We start from the raw sequence: 15,365 nt of genomic DNA on the forward strand, positions 1-15,365 counted from the left end.
GCATGTGTACATCGAGATTTAGGAAATTCAATGACTCTTGCTGACAGATGAGGAAAATTACGCATTTGACCAAAAGCTGTGACTAATGTTCTGCCTCCTGTCGGCTTGTTTCTTGAACCGTGTGTGTTGAAGTGATTCAAATGATTTCCTTCTTAGAGGAAACAATAAAAACTTGCCACTGGTGAGGAAGTTAGTAGCTTTTTCCATGATGGCTGCGGTGAGCTGCTGTGTGCCTTTCAGGTAGTGGAGGATGTAGATGTTGGGGGCCAGGAGAGCCATGTTCTGCTCCCCACATCCATACGGCATCTGCAGCAATCCATCCAGGTTCTTCAGAGCCCGGCCGAGGATGTCACCTGATCAAAAACACTGATTCACTAAAACTAACAAAACTAGCGTAAAACAACTTTGTATTATTGGGCAGAGATAACCTGAATACTTCAATATGCAATTTTAAATGATGATTTCATTTAGTGAGCGAAAAAACATCCAAACTGAAAATCGTAGATTGACTGTGATTAACCAAATATTTCTGGGAAGACTGAGTTTCATTTCACCAACCAGACCCAGGCCTGATTAAGGCCAGACCTTCTGGATCAAGAAATCACTCAAGTACAATCTGTTTGACAAAGGGAAGCAGGCTAAAAGACGTCCAGAAGAAACACGTCGTTGCCATGACCAAAAGAAATTCAAAAATAGGCGAGAAGTCTTGAGATCTATCAGTTTGGACAGGGTTAAAAAACAATTTCTACAGCTTTGGAGCGCCAGTGCACCATGTTGGAACCCATTATCCACAAACTGAGAAAACTAGAAAAGATGTGGCCGAAATTACTCCATTAGCACATCGACGACTCACCGAAAAAGTCAAGCGAATCCCAACAACACCCAGAACTGAAGGCCTTGCCTTCCTCTGTAAAGGTCAGAGTTTACGATTCAACAATACAAAGGAGACGGGGCAAAAACAGCATTCATGGACAAAACCACTGCTGACCAAGAAGAACACAAAAGCTTATCTCACATTTGCCAAAAAACATCTCCATGCTCCACAAGATATTTGGGAGAATATTTTATGGACTGAAGAGAAAACGTTTTGAGTTTTGTTGCATTTGGCTTAAAAGTGACGCATCATTTCATAGAAAGAACATCATACCAACTGTGTGATCACTGTTGGGGAGGGTCTTCCCACCCTCCCCAACAGTGAGGGTGGGAAGACAAGTCTTCCCCTCCATCTCACTCAGCACTGGAGTGCCTCAGGGCTGTGTTTTAAGCCCCCTGCTGTACTCACTGTACACTTATGACTGTGTAGCCACATCAGACACCACCTCCATTGTCAAGTTTGCTGACGACACTGCTGTTGTGGGCCTGATCTCCGACAACATCGAGACGGCCTACCTGGAGGAGATTAGGAACCTGGAGACCTGGTGCCAGGAGAATAACCTCCTCCTAAACATCAGCAAGACTAAGGAGCTGATCGTGGACTTCACTACAAAGCAGGCGAGGAATTACAAACCCCTCATCATCAGTGGCACGCCAGGTATCGGACAGTTTCCGATACCTGGGTGTCCACATCACTCAGGACCTGTCATGGTCCTGCCACATCAACTCCCTGGTTAAGAAAGCTCGTCAGCATCTCTTCTTCCTCAGAAGACTTAGAGACTTCCATCTGCCACTGAAGGTGCTCAAGAACTTCTACTCCTGCACCATCGAGAGCATCCTGACGGCAAACATCTGCACCTGGTTTGGGAACAGCACCAAGCAGGACAAACGAGATCTGCAAAGAGTGGTGCGCTCAGCCAAACGCATCATTCAATCAGAGCTCCCTGACCTGCTGTCCATCTACACCAAGCGGTGCAAGTCCAAAGCTAGGAAGATTATGATGGACCTCTCCCATCCCAACAATGGACTCTTCTCACTGTTGAGGTCTGGGAAGCGCTTCCGCTCCCTTAAGGCCAAAACAGAGAGAATGAGGAGGAGCTTCTTCCCCCAGGCTATTCGGGCCCTGAACCAGGTGTAGGACTGGACTCTCCCACACACGTCACTATAAGACTGGACTCTCACACACATCAAATCACCACACGCACCACCACACATTTCCTATAATCCTATAATTCCTGTAATTTATAATCTTTATAACCTTTATAATCTCTTCTGCTATTTGCACATTCTTTACTGTAAATTCCTAAGTTAATTTGTAAATTCTGTAGTAAACTGTAAATTGTAAATATTGTAAAACTTTTCTTCTGTCATTTAATGGTCGGGCATTGTACAGCTACAAGCATTTCACCCCCCAATGTCATACTGTGTATGGTTGTGTGTGTGTGACAAATAAAATTTGAATTTGAATTTGAATTTGAATTTGATGCTCTGGGGCTGTGTGGCGTAGGTTTGTCTGCAGCTCAGCTGCAGGGGAGGGGTGGGGCATTGGGTTCAGGTGGTTAGTGACGGAGGAGTCTGGTTAAGGCAGCTGGTGCCCAGTGTTAAATCATGCCTTTGCGGTTTCAGTAGCTCGCCATGACCTGGAGGGAAGAACTCTCTACCAGGAGAATGTCCAGTTATCAGTTTGTGCCTTAAATCTAAAACTTGGGCATTTAACCTTCTGGGGTCAGGGTATAATTGGCCGTTTTTGACTACTTCTGATTTTACCTCTATATCTCACCTTTAAAAACTGTTTATCTTGCCTTGTTTGGTATCGTTACTTTCAGCACAGCTTTAAATATCTGAAACTTGAGTTATTTTTTCATTTTGGTATACTATATTAGCACAGTTGATCTAAATTCAGACAAAAATGTCAAAATCCGAGTAGAAAAAAGTTAAATTTTTTACTGTAAAACCCACAAACATGTTTGACGAATCATTTTCATAACTTGAAATGCAAATACTCATTCTTGGCGGTGACCTCAACCTTGGACTAAATGAAGAAATGGATAGGCTCAACACAACAGGAACTCAGCGCAATTGGCAATCCACAAATATAATCAAACAGTATATGAGCGACTTTGGCCTTCGCGATGCATGGCGCTCCCTTCACCCCAACAGTAAGGAATATACTTTTTTCTCGCATGTTCATCACTCTTACTCTCGTCTGGATTATTTTTTGGTCAGCAGCTCACTGCTGAGTGACATTTCAGACACTGAGATTCATCCTATAGCTGTCAGTGATCATGCTCCTGTATCTTTAAAACTAATGCACAAGAATAATACTACGCCAAGTAAAAACTGGAGATTTAATACATCACTGCTTAAAGATGAAGACTTTATTAAATATTTTAAAAAGGAATGGACTTCATACTTAGACTTTAATGACACTCCCGGAATATCTGCTTCTGTTCTATGGGAAGCAGGAAAAGCTGTGATGAGAGGTAAAATAATTTCTTTCTCATCACACAAAAAGAAAGAAGAAAACAAAAACATTCAGGAATTAGAAAAAACCATCAAATCACTAGAAGAAGCCTACGCGTCCCACCAAGATCAGGAAACATTGAACAAAATATGCAAAACAAAACTAGAATTAAATGAAACTATTAATAAAAAAACACAATTCCTTATACAAAGACTTCGCTTGCAGAATTTTGAACACAGTAACAAATCAGGTCGATATCTAGCTAACCAGTTAAAAATAAATAAAGAAAAAACAACTATATTTGCTGCTAAAGATTTATCGGGGAACACAATATATGACCCTGGAAGAATAAACATTTTTAGGGATTTCTATGAAACTTTATACTTACCACAAATAAACCCATCTAAAAAAGAAATTGATCGGTTTCTTGACAACGTAAATCTCCCAAAATTACTAGACAGTCAAGCAATGGAACTGGATTCGCCACTGACACCAAGTGAATTCCAGGAAGCCCTGATAAGTATGCCCAATAATAAGGCTCCAGGTCCAGACGGCTTCCCTGCAGAATTCTACAAAGAATTCTGGACAATTCTGGCACCAGTATTCCACGGCATGTTGCAGGAAATCGAGGAAAATGGCAGACTACCACCAAATATGAACTCTGCCAACATTAGTCTCCTGCTAAAACCAGGCAAAGACCCTTTATTTCCCTCAAGCTATCGTCCAATTTCTCTTTTAAATGTAGACCTTAAAATAATCTGCAAAGCTCTCTCAAAGAGATTAGAGAAAATGACCCCCCTCTTAATTCATCCTGACCAAACTGGTTTCATAAAAGGTCGGCACTCCTCAACAAACACTCGTAGATTACTTAATTTAATAGACTACTCATACAATAAAAATGTTGAAACCATAATATTATCTCTAGATGCAGAAAAAGCATTTGACAGAGTTAACTGGAAATTTTTATTCGCAACTTCACACAAATTTGGTTTCGGAAACTCTTTTATAAACTGGATAAGAATATTATACAATTCCCCAACAGCTCGTATCAGAACAAATGACCAGACATCCTCCAGCTTCTGTCTCCTGAGGGGCACCAGGCAGGGATGCCCACTCTCCCCTTCACTTTTTGCAATTTTTATCGAACCTCTAGCAGCAGCATTTAGACAGGCTACAACAATTAAGGGCATAAAATGTAAGAACATAGAACATAAAATCAGTCTCTATGCGGATGATGTGTTGCTTTTTCTGCAAAACACACAAACCAACCTCTCTGAGGTAATTACTCTAATAAACTGGTTTTCAAGAGTTTCAGATTATTCAATTAACTGGCCAAAATCTACAGTTCTCCCCATTAACTGCTCCTTCCATAATTCTTCCTCTGCCCCACTGCAATCAGGAAATATTAAATATTTAGGTATTAATGTTTCTCCTAAGCTTTCAGACTTAACTAAATTAAATCACATCCCACTTCTAAAGAAAGTAGAAGGCGATCTGACTAGATGGAAATCTTTACCCATATCACTCATGGGAAGGGTCGCCACTATAAAAATGATGATCTTGCCAAAAATAAATTACTTATTTTTGATGATCCCTAACAAACCATCACAAGATTGGTTCAGATCTCTGGATTCATATATTTCCAAATTCCTTTGGAAAGATAAACCCCCGCGTATTAGCTTAAAAACGCTACAAAGAACCAAGGATAGAGGAGGATTAGATCTGCCTAATTTTCACCAATACTTAGCCAACAGGCTTCAGTTCATCTCAGAATGGTCAAAACATACCTTCCTAGATGAGCCCTGGCTAGATGTTGAACAGGCACTATGCAAGGATCTAGAGATTTCAGACCTACCATTTATTAGCTCAAACATCAAAAGACATGAATGCTTTAAAAGTATCAACATCAGCTCCTCTCTGACAGCATGGTGGGAGTTTCTAAAAATAACGGAGTCTTCACTAATCCCATGCAAACGTACTCCTATCTGGAATAACCCTGACATATTACAAAACAATAATATGATTAACTTCCCAGAATGGAGTTGTAAAGGAATTAAATACTTAGAACATATATTGGAGGGAACAGAATTGATCCCATTTGACAGACTAGTTGCACAATATGGGATCAACAAGAAAATTTTTTTAGAATATCAACAAATTAAATCCATTATAAAAAAGAAATTTAACCTCAGTCAAGTTGAATTACAAACACCACCAAGTGCGGCACATTTCCTTACTCTTAAATCCCCCAAATTATTATCTAAAATATATAGAACATTCTCTAAATTAGATGAATCAATATCCCTTCCTATTGCAAAGTGGGAAGCAGATTTATCAGTCAGTTTAGACCAAAACTTCTGGTCTCAGGTATGCTTAAAAACCTTTAAATTAATTAAAAATTCCAATCTGCAATTAATACAATACAAAATACTACATAGAGTGCACTATACAGGTCATCGGATGTTCAAGATGGGCTTTACATCTTCCAACAACTGCTCACACTGTCAAAACAATACACCAGACAATTACATTCACGCTCTTTGGTTCTGTCCACCAGTGCAGAAGTTTTGGCACGAGATATGTGAAGACTTATCAAAGTGTCTGAAATGTAACATTCCAACTTCCCCCTTAGTGTGTTTGTTGGGCAGCTTAGATAATGTCACTACAGAAAAGAATATAGCCCATATGGTTTTCACTGCCCTATGCATAGCCAAGAAAACAGTCCTCATGAACTGGAAAAATAAAAACAATCTTAATTCTAACCAATATAGAAATTATCTATTAGATTACATTAGTCTTGATACAGCCTCTGCCACCACATCAGATCAATTGCTCTGGGCTCCTTTGATCGGCTCCATCACCTAGTGGGGGTGGGGGGTCATAGTTTGGTCCCGCCTTCAATGTTGTGATTGGTGTGGGGGCAGGGACAGGCTTAGGGCGTCGGGGGGTTCCCCGGAGGCATCTTCCTTGGGGGGCTCAACCCGGGGTAGCGGTCATGTCCGGTTGGGGGCTCTTTTCTGACCATTTCCTCATGGCTGCGTGCAGCGGGGCTAGGGGAGGGTCTGTGATGATGGACGTGGGTTACTGACCTGGTAGCCTGTCTGCCCCTGGGTGGGTCCGGGATGGGCGTGAGTATCTGGGGGCGCTCCATCTCTGGGCCGGGGCCCTGGCTGGGCCTCGAGGCCTTGGGTCCTGGTTTGTGTGTTGCCGGGGTTGTGGGCGGGTGGGTGCATGGGAGTCCATCCCTGGCGCAGGGTGCCGCCGGTGTGTCGAGTCGCCTGTGGGGCTCTTCAACCGGTGGGGGAGATTGTTACACCTTGCAGGAGCTTTCCTCCCCTCAGGAACTCTCTGCAGGAGGGGGAGATACAGGAGAGGTGGAGGAAGATCTCAGCCTGGGCGTCTATTGTCTCATGTAGTCTGGAAGACGAGTGGATGGTGGGGTGGGTGCAGTTTTCTCTGTGGTGGGGTTGGGTGGACTGTCCCGGGCTCTGTGGGGCCGGGCGGCGCTGCTGCACTGGGCCCGGTCTGGATGGGCCTGGGCCCCCTTTTCCCTGGCGGGTCGCGGAGTGTGGGAGTGCCTACTGGGGTCAGCGGGGGAGCTGGCCCCAGGGAGGGGTCACTGCCCCTCCCTTCCTTCCCTCCCCATCTCCAGCTGCCTCCCTCCTCCCGCTCCACCACAACCACCCACACATGCAGGGCCTTGGAGTAGGGGTATGTCACCAGGATGCAGAGGAGGCTACCCCCCCCCCCCCCCCCCCCGTCCCCTTCTGGTTGCCTCTGCCTCAATTTTATCCCACAACTTAGACATTCACATTACTCACACTCTCATTACACATACATATAGGATCTTGGGGGTGGGCACAATACACGGAGTCCAAGTTACCATCAGGGTGTACACCTCACCCCTGGCATCGTTGCCCACCTCTCAATTTTAAATACACGTAGACATTGAGGGCTAACAGGAGGGACTATGCGCTTACCTGCTGCTCTCTGGCAGGTAGCTCCATGCCCTCCTGGGTTTTAATTGCACCTTAGAACACACATGCATCAACACTACAATGAGCGGGTGGAGGGAGGTTTGGAGTCTTCTCTCACCCCCGTTCTCTGCGGCCTGCTGGAGCAGGGGGGCTAGGAGGAGGAGTTGGCCGTCCGGCTGCGGTCTGGAGTGTGGGGCCTCCCTGCTGCTGCGGAGTCGGGGCGGTCTGCCTCTCCCCACCGCAGGGAAAAGGGTAACACCACCTGGGTCTGGGTGCAGTTCCCCCCTCCAGGGGCAGGGGTACCTAGACCCGGTTTGTAGAGTACGCTTGGGGAGTGTGATCGCGTGTACAGCATCTCTTTATATTTGTCTCCACGTTGGTTGAGTGTGGAGTAAGTGCATATGAGAGCATGAGGGTGGGAATGGATGTTTGTGTCTGTGTGTGCCTGTATGTCTGTGTCTATATGTCAGGTTGGGTATCAGACGCCACCTCTCTGGGGACATCTCGGGCCTTCCAAGGTTTGGAGGCCTATCTCCACCCACCACCACTTCCCCTGCCGGTGGCGGACTCCCTCAGGTGTCGGTGCGTTGGTGGTTCTTTGTATCTGGGGGTGGGCGTCCGGGTACACACCAGCTCACTCCTTGGCGGCCGCTTATTGGGGCTCGCTCGGGCCATTTCGGAAGTGGGGTGCCCCCGGCCTCTCGGCCTGGGGCTCGGTCACTCAGGCACAGCTGGCTGCCGGCGGAGCTCACGGGCGCATCACTGCAACTCCCCCTGGCTTCTGCTCCGCGGCTGCTGAATGAGCCCTCATCTGGGACTCTCCTTAGCTCTTACTGGGACAGTGGCGCAGCTGCCCCTCTGTGGGTCTTCCTTGGTCTCTTGTGTTCTGGGGGCCTCTGGATGTCTGGAGTTTTGATCTCCTCCATACCCGCTTGATACCATAAAGGACAGGGCTGTGGCTCCCCACACTCCCTAGCAGATCATTACATGGAGAAACCTTTGGAATACAAGCATGCTGATCCACACAGGTATGCACACATGGGTATTCACAGACGCGGACTAAAGCTTTCTTGGCTGCTGCCTCAAAGCACACTGTGCGCTGTCTATCTTGCGTGCTGAACAATATCGTCTATTATTTAGTAACTATTGATATCTACTGCTAGCTAGTTTATTGTGATGGTGCTTTTTTTTTTCTATTATTATGTTGCTCTTTGTTGTTTGCTGTCTCCTCTGTTTGTTTTTGTTTTTTTTTCTCCATACAGGTGACCCAGGAGTTTTTTTTTTTTGTTGTTTGTTTTTTTTTCTCTCTTCCCCCCCTTCTCACCGTCTCTTCTCCCCTTTGGTTTTCTTTCTTTCTCTCCCCCTCTTTCTTTCATTCTTTCCCCCTGTCCTATTAAAAAAAAAAAAAAATGACAAAGGATGAACTGAAGCTCCGCCATCACGTGATGTCACATGCTGCTGTTTCTGATGTCACTTAAAAAAAAAGAAAAAAAAAAAAGAAATGCAAATAGATAGAATAAAATTATGCACAAATTTTGCACACAACAAAGTTATATGGTACTATTTACCTAAAAATGCAGCCCAGGCCTCAGGCGTTTTTTACATAACCATTTAAATCTATTTTCAGAACAATCAGGTGTACTGCATCAAATAAGAAGGCACACAAATGATTTGTGTTCAGTATAAGACAGAGGAGAACAGCACAGGCCTAAACCAGGTCTGACAGCAGGAGGAGCATCAGTCCAGTTTTCCATGTGGGAACAGCGTTTACACTGGACTCTGCCTTTGACGGCGTTTTTGGAGCAAATGTGACATTCAGCAGTATAACTGACACACAATACAACACAATAACTACACAACACACTAACTACAGCCTCCAAACACGCTAAACGTCACTAATGTGTGACATATGAAAACTCGCTCTCTCTCTCTTTTGCTCGCTTTCCGTCACTACTAAAAATGCCGTTCTCCCTAAATAACCAAGCGTCACATGTTGCCATATCATTTTTTGATTGGCTGACATGGTAAACTCTAACACCAATAGGGAAGGGGTGTTTTTTATTTTTATTTTTTCACGCGCAAGCGGAGAGTGGTTGCTAGCGCTGTCTGTAGAAAACGCCGTTTTTACCGTTCTTCCTGCTGTAAACGCCGCTGTTTTGTTCAGAAAAAAACATTATGTGTATTTTTTATCATAACTCTGGTTTTACGTGGCCCATCAACACAATTCAAGAACTGGTATATAGTCTGAAGTCCGTTACTTTCGACCAACAAAACAACCTGAAGAGCCGGTTGGGAGCTGAAAGAGCCGGCTCTTTTTAATGCGCCGAGCCGAAAGAGCCGGTTCTCCAACAAGAGAAAGAAATCCCATCACTATCTTGTGGCTGTGTCGTCTTAAATTGGTCATGTGATTTTGACGTGTCGGCGCATACGTCGACCGCAGAGGGTTAAGATGGAAAATGATCCAGGACACCAGAAAGTGGCCGAGTCAAAATCTGGACTTAAATCCTACTGACATGATTCTGCATGACCAGAACGATTGCGCTGGAAAACTCTCTGGTGTGACTGGGCCAAAACTCAGCGTTTCAAACACACTTATGACTAAAGCTAGACTGCAGTTCTTCCTGCACAGAATGGCACAAACAGCCTTTTTGGGGTCCATTTCTTTTTCACACAAGGCCAGGAAGACGTGGGTCTATCTATAAATGAAATCATCTTTTAAAAGCTGAATACGGTTTTTACTTTTACTTGAACGTGACGTCTCTTTTATTTTCTGTTGTTTTAGTAATTTGCCTTTTTAACAAAGCTTTGACCTGCCATATTTTTATTTGGCTGAATCAAAATTGAGATGAAATGATGAGGTTTACCCAGGACTGATACAGAAGTGCGGGCAGATCCTTCTATTACATTCTCAGGCAGATGTATCTCTGCTTCCTCCGTCAGCGGGCTTCCTGTGTACAGACACAACAAACGTCCAATCAGGAAGTCACGACTACAACAGTTACTGTCCAAAGTCACCAGGTGGCCTGATCTTCAGCACATATCGTTACATTTTGTGAAAGTAAAAGATGAAAATTTGGCACATTTTATGTACACAGTGCACTCCACTGCTAACTTTGAGCATTTAGGTCATTTCTTTATTTAAACTTTGTAACTGATGGACATCACACTGACCTTTTGGACAAAGAAGCCAGTTGTACGTCTTTGTCGTCTCACTTCCCTCAGCCTGAGGAAAAGTATCTTTAAAATGAGTAACAATTTAAATTTTATGAGTAAAAATGTTTTTCTCGTCTCGTATTTATGACACTGACCTTCACTATGAGAGATTTGGTGACCACGTCGATGCGACCTCTGTCTGGTACGCTCACAACCTCATTATCGCATGACACATGGGACGCTACAGCCTCAGCAGACACAGTCACATTCACAGCCCCTAAAAGCAGCAGCACAGGTCACCTTCTTTATCTCTCCATTAAAATAAAGGTTACCGAGGTTGTTTTACAGATTTTGTAGAAACCAGATGGAAATGTGTTGGGACAAAAGGAGGCGGTTAACTGTGATCACACTAGATCTAAATCTAGATCTAAAGCTAGATTTAATGTTGGTTCTAAATCGAAGGTAAGATCAATTACAATTGGAAATTTTACTGCATCAGGCATGAAAAACATGAGCTGAAAAAAAAAACAGTCCAAAATGATGTCAGGGTTGCTGCTGAGTCCTGCTGGAGGCCAAAGTACTGCAAATCATAAGATCCATTTAAGATTAAGAAAAAATCATTTGCATGGTAATGCAACTGCAAACAGTCTGTTCTAATGATACTGACCAAGGGAAGCATGCATAATGAATTGAAAGAAAGGTTTCAAAATGACTTGTAATTGGCTAAGACAGCTGCATTAAGTAAAGCATGAGGATGGAGGCAGCTGCTGCCCTCAGACTGGAGGTATAGACGTTCTGCCCCACTCCCTACAACCCCCACGTTTAGCCTTCCAAACACAGGGGTTATATTCTTGGTTTACCTGGATTTGCAGCTGCATTTGACTGTCTACATGTCCTAGCTCTACACTGCACACTCACTGTCGTCTAATGCACACACAGCTTTCTAAATTCCATGAATATAGCTTATTGGGGCTCAGATTCTCTCATTTCATTATGATAACTTATATTTCAGCAGTATTTCTCACATAGTGTTTTTGTAATTGCTCTTTATTGTTTTAATCTCATTTATTCTATTTAGCCATCTTATGTGGATTCTTTTTAAGTCACTTCCTGAGAGTTCACTTCCTGCTTCTGGGTGCTGCACTTGGGTCGTACTCAGCCTGCCACACAGCGGTTTCCTGGCAGTGTGGAGGACCAAAGCCTGATCCTCACCTAAGGCTGTTGGGATCATGGTCCACCTGAGGGTCTTGCGCTCGTTGGCACACAAACAGGATGTGTACAGATCACCAGAGAGAGGCGTGAGGGTGTAATCTGAGGACGGCCCAGGAGTGACAGTAACCTGTACGAGGAACACAGACATGGCTACATTTAAACCTGAGTTCAAATGTGAACACACCTACAGGTGAGCTTGCAGGTGTTGGTGAGCAGGGGCCCTTCAAGAACGGCCTGCATCCTGCATGGTTATATTGCCAAAGAAAAGATATTTTCTATTGTATTTTAATAACTATGATATAAATTTTGCTTAGAAAGTCATGTTTTCAGTATGGCTTTCCTTGGCTATGAACAGACATGTATCTAAACACTTTAATCATTCATTACCATGATGCAGCTGGTCAGGTAGTTAAAGACAGTCGCCCTCAGTTCAAAGTGCTCCCCCCGGATGATGGAGTAGGGCATGGTGAGTTCAAGGAAGAAAGGTTGGAAGACTTTCATTTCTTTACGAGCAGCCAAACCAAAACCCTGAGAGGACAAACAGAAAGCCTCCGTCTCCCAGGTGGTGATGGTGTCTGGGACAGTCAGGGACACGCCCCTTTTTCCATCGTCTCTGAAGCAGCAGATACACACAAACATATTCTGTAACACAATCAAACATGTTTTTATGTCTGTAAATTACTTGTATAACAGTGTAGTTACATCCTGCAGTGTGAATTACTTGTATATGTTGCATTGACAAAGCAAAAGAGCTCCATGTTGCTGATGACAGTGAAATAATATATCCCACAAAACTTTAAATATGACAAAACATCAGCCTGAAGCATCAAAACATGCTCAAGAAAAAACTCACAATTATTCTATTTTCATGTTTTTCATGTGTGCAAAGACACAGCAGAAAGTTCACATGGGTTTCTAAATGTGATCGTATAAACTTTTTAAAATGTAAAATGCACCAGATCTCTTCACAACAGATACTTACCCAACTTCCACCAGATCCCAGATCCACGTCTCAGGGAAGAAAGAGCGAGCTGTCACTATTGGCCCAGCAGATCCCAGACCACGACCAGAAGAATCACTACGATCAGGAACCATATCTAAAGAAAAAAAAGGAAAATAATTACCGGTTTTCTTTTTGTTGAATACAAAGAAAATTTGTATCAAAAACACAACGCAAACAAGAAAATGATTCACCATAGTAGTACATGGAATAGATTTCAGTTGAGCCATCATGGTATACTTTTCCTTTTAACTTGAGGCATGAAGGCAATCGAAAAAGCAAGTTTGTCGCCATCTTCAGTCCGACTTTCTACATATTTCAGCAGCACACAAAGATCAGCAAAAACTGGTGCAACAACAAAAACTATTGTATTTACGTTATGTTTGACGGACTCACAGGTATACTTGTATTTTACCTGGAAAACTGCATAGGCGTCATTTTGCTCTTGACTGGGGTACGGCAAAACATATCTTTTTGGTGTCACATTAAGGCATTCTGTAGCATCATCAACCTCATATGGGATACCTGAGGATTTCTTGAGTGGGAGCAAGTCAAATATCTGAAAAGAAAAGTGCAGTTCAGCAAAACCTCCAAACATTTTTAGTCCTATGAAGTTTTGACTGATCTATCATGATCATGGTCACATTTGGTCCACATAATTGTAAACTCTTAAATGAAGTACTGGTGTAAATATTAGAACCAATTAGGTTCAAATGAACTGCTAGATTATCTAAGAAGGGTTCTTAAAAAATAAATAAATAAAAATGATGAAGTCAGCAGTAAGCCTCCACAGATATGAGGTGTTGTAGTTGAGGGATCTTACAGAAGTTGTACAATTTCTCTATAAACTGTTCGTTCTTAGTGACTTATATGGTAAGTGTTCTCCATTTGAAGCTGTCTCTGTAGCTCCTTTAACTCACCAAGTCTCACTTTTTCCAGGTTTTGCTGTATGTATAACATTAACAAATACTTGTGTATTTGAGCAGTTTTCATGTAAAGTTAAAGTCTTCTCAATAAAGTACAGGGAGTGCAGAATTATTAGGCAAGTTGTATTTTTGAGGAATAATGTTATTATTGAACAACAACCATGTTCTCAATGAACCCAAAAAACTCATTAATATCAAAGCTGAATGTTTTTGGAAGTAGTTTTTAGTTTGTTTTTAGTTTTAGCTATTTTAGGGGGATATCTGTGTATGCAGGTGACTATTACTGTGCAGAATTATTAGGCAACTTAACAAAAAACAAATATATACCCATTTCAATTATTTATTTTTACCAGTGAAACCAATATAACATCTCCACATTCACAAATATACATTTCTGACATTCAAAAACAAAACAAAAACAAATCAGCGACCAATATAGCCACCTTTCTTTGCAAGGACACTCAAAAGCCTGCCATCCATGGATTCTGTCAGTGTTTTGATCTGTTCACCATCAACATTGCGTGCAGCAGCAACCACAGCCTCCCAGACACTGTTCAGAGAGGTGTACTGTTTTCCCTCCTTGTAAATCTCACATTTGATGATGGACCACAGGTTCTCAATGGGGTTCAGATCAGGTCAACGAGGAGGCCATGTCATTAGTTTTTCTTCTTTTATACCCTTTCTTGCCAGCCACGCTGTGGAGTACTTGGACGCGTGTGATGGAGCATTGTCCTGCATGAAAATCATGTTTTTCTTGAAGGATACAGACTTCTTCCTGTACCACTGCTTGAAGAAGGTGTCTTCCAGAAACTGGCAGTAGGACTGGGAGTTGAGCTTGACTCCATCCTCAACCCGAAAAGGCCCCACAAGCTCATCTTTGATGATACCAGCCCAAACCAGTACTCCACCTCCACCTTGCTGGCGTCAGAGTGGGACTGGAGCTCTCTGCCCTTTACCAATCCAGCCACGGGCCCATCCATCTGGCCCATCAAGACTCACTCTCATTTCATCAGTCCATAAAACCTTAGAAAAACCAGTCTTGAGATATTTCTTGGCCCAGTCTTGACGTTTCAGCTTGTGTGTCTTGTTCAGTGGTGGTCGTCTTTCAGCCTTTCTTACCTTGGCCATGTCTCTGAGTATTGCACACCTTGTGCTTTTGGGCACTCCAGTGATGTTGCAGCTCTGAAATATGGCCAAACTGGTGGCAAGTGGCATCTTGGCAGCTGCACGCTTGACTTTTCTCAGTTCATGGGCAGTTATTTTGCGCCTTGGTTTTTCCACACGCTTCTTGCGACCCTGTTGACTATTTTGAATGAAACGCTTGATTGTTCGATGATCACGCTTCAGAAGCTTTGCAATTTTGAGACTGCTGCATCCCTCTGCAAGATATCTCACTATTTTTGACTTTTCTGAGCCTGTCAAGTCCTTCTTGACATCTAATCAACTCTTGGTGGCACTGTCACTTGGTGTCCGCTCGCTCTGCGGTAGAGTATCACTTCCTGTTCCTGCTCGAACACAGTGGTGTTTCTGAGTAGCTTATTTGCTTAGCAATTTAATTAACAACTTTTAAATACATTCTTTTTCATAGTATAATCTTCACGTGCTTCATCCGAAGCACACTTTCTGTGTACTCACTACCTAATTTATAGCCAAAGTATTCACTCACTGTCTCTGTACTGTTTTGCTAGCTTAGCTTAGCTCGTAGCCGACTGGTTAGCACCATGGCTACTTCACCTGTCCCTCCTGCACTTTCTTGCTCA

The 15,365-nt window shown here is 43.3% G+C and overlaps 1 protein-coding gene across 1 annotated transcript in view; it reads right to left on the reverse strand.

Moving 5' to 3' along the window:
• LOC147333478 (alpha-2-macroglobulin-like) overlaps positions 1 to 15,365 on the reverse strand; it is a 63,536-nt gene that overhangs the window by 8,062 nt on the left and 40,109 nt on the right. Inside the window, exons 16-24 of the mRNA XM_086266942.1 lie at positions 13,095 to 13,238; positions 12,874 to 12,988; positions 12,662 to 12,776; positions 12,067 to 12,292; positions 11,680 to 11,806; positions 10,623 to 10,744; positions 10,486 to 10,537; positions 10,179 to 10,262; positions 177 to 353 (exon numbers count right to left, since the gene is read on the reverse strand). Coding sequence (XP_086123068.1) covers positions 177 to 353; positions 10,179 to 10,262; positions 10,486 to 10,537; positions 10,623 to 10,744; positions 11,680 to 11,806; positions 12,067 to 12,292; positions 12,662 to 12,776; positions 12,874 to 12,988; positions 13,095 to 13,238 — 1,162 coding nt within the window. The remainder of the gene's footprint in view (positions 1 to 176; positions 354 to 10,178; positions 10,263 to 10,485; positions 10,538 to 10,622; positions 10,745 to 11,679; positions 11,807 to 12,066; positions 12,293 to 12,661; positions 12,777 to 12,873; positions 12,989 to 13,094; positions 13,239 to 15,365) is intronic.

The sequence above is a fragment of the Aulonocara sp. 'chitande type north' Nkhata Bay genome, linkage group LG3, assembly GCF_057382095.1.
Source record: "Aulonocara sp. 'chitande type north' Nkhata Bay isolate Kocher_YH1m ecotype deep benthic linkage group LG3, A_spYH_male_GT1.1, whole genome shotgun sequence".
Taxonomy (NCBI): domain Eukaryota; kingdom Metazoa; phylum Chordata; class Actinopteri; order Cichliformes; family Cichlidae; genus Aulonocara; species Aulonocara sp. 'chitande type north' Nkhata Bay.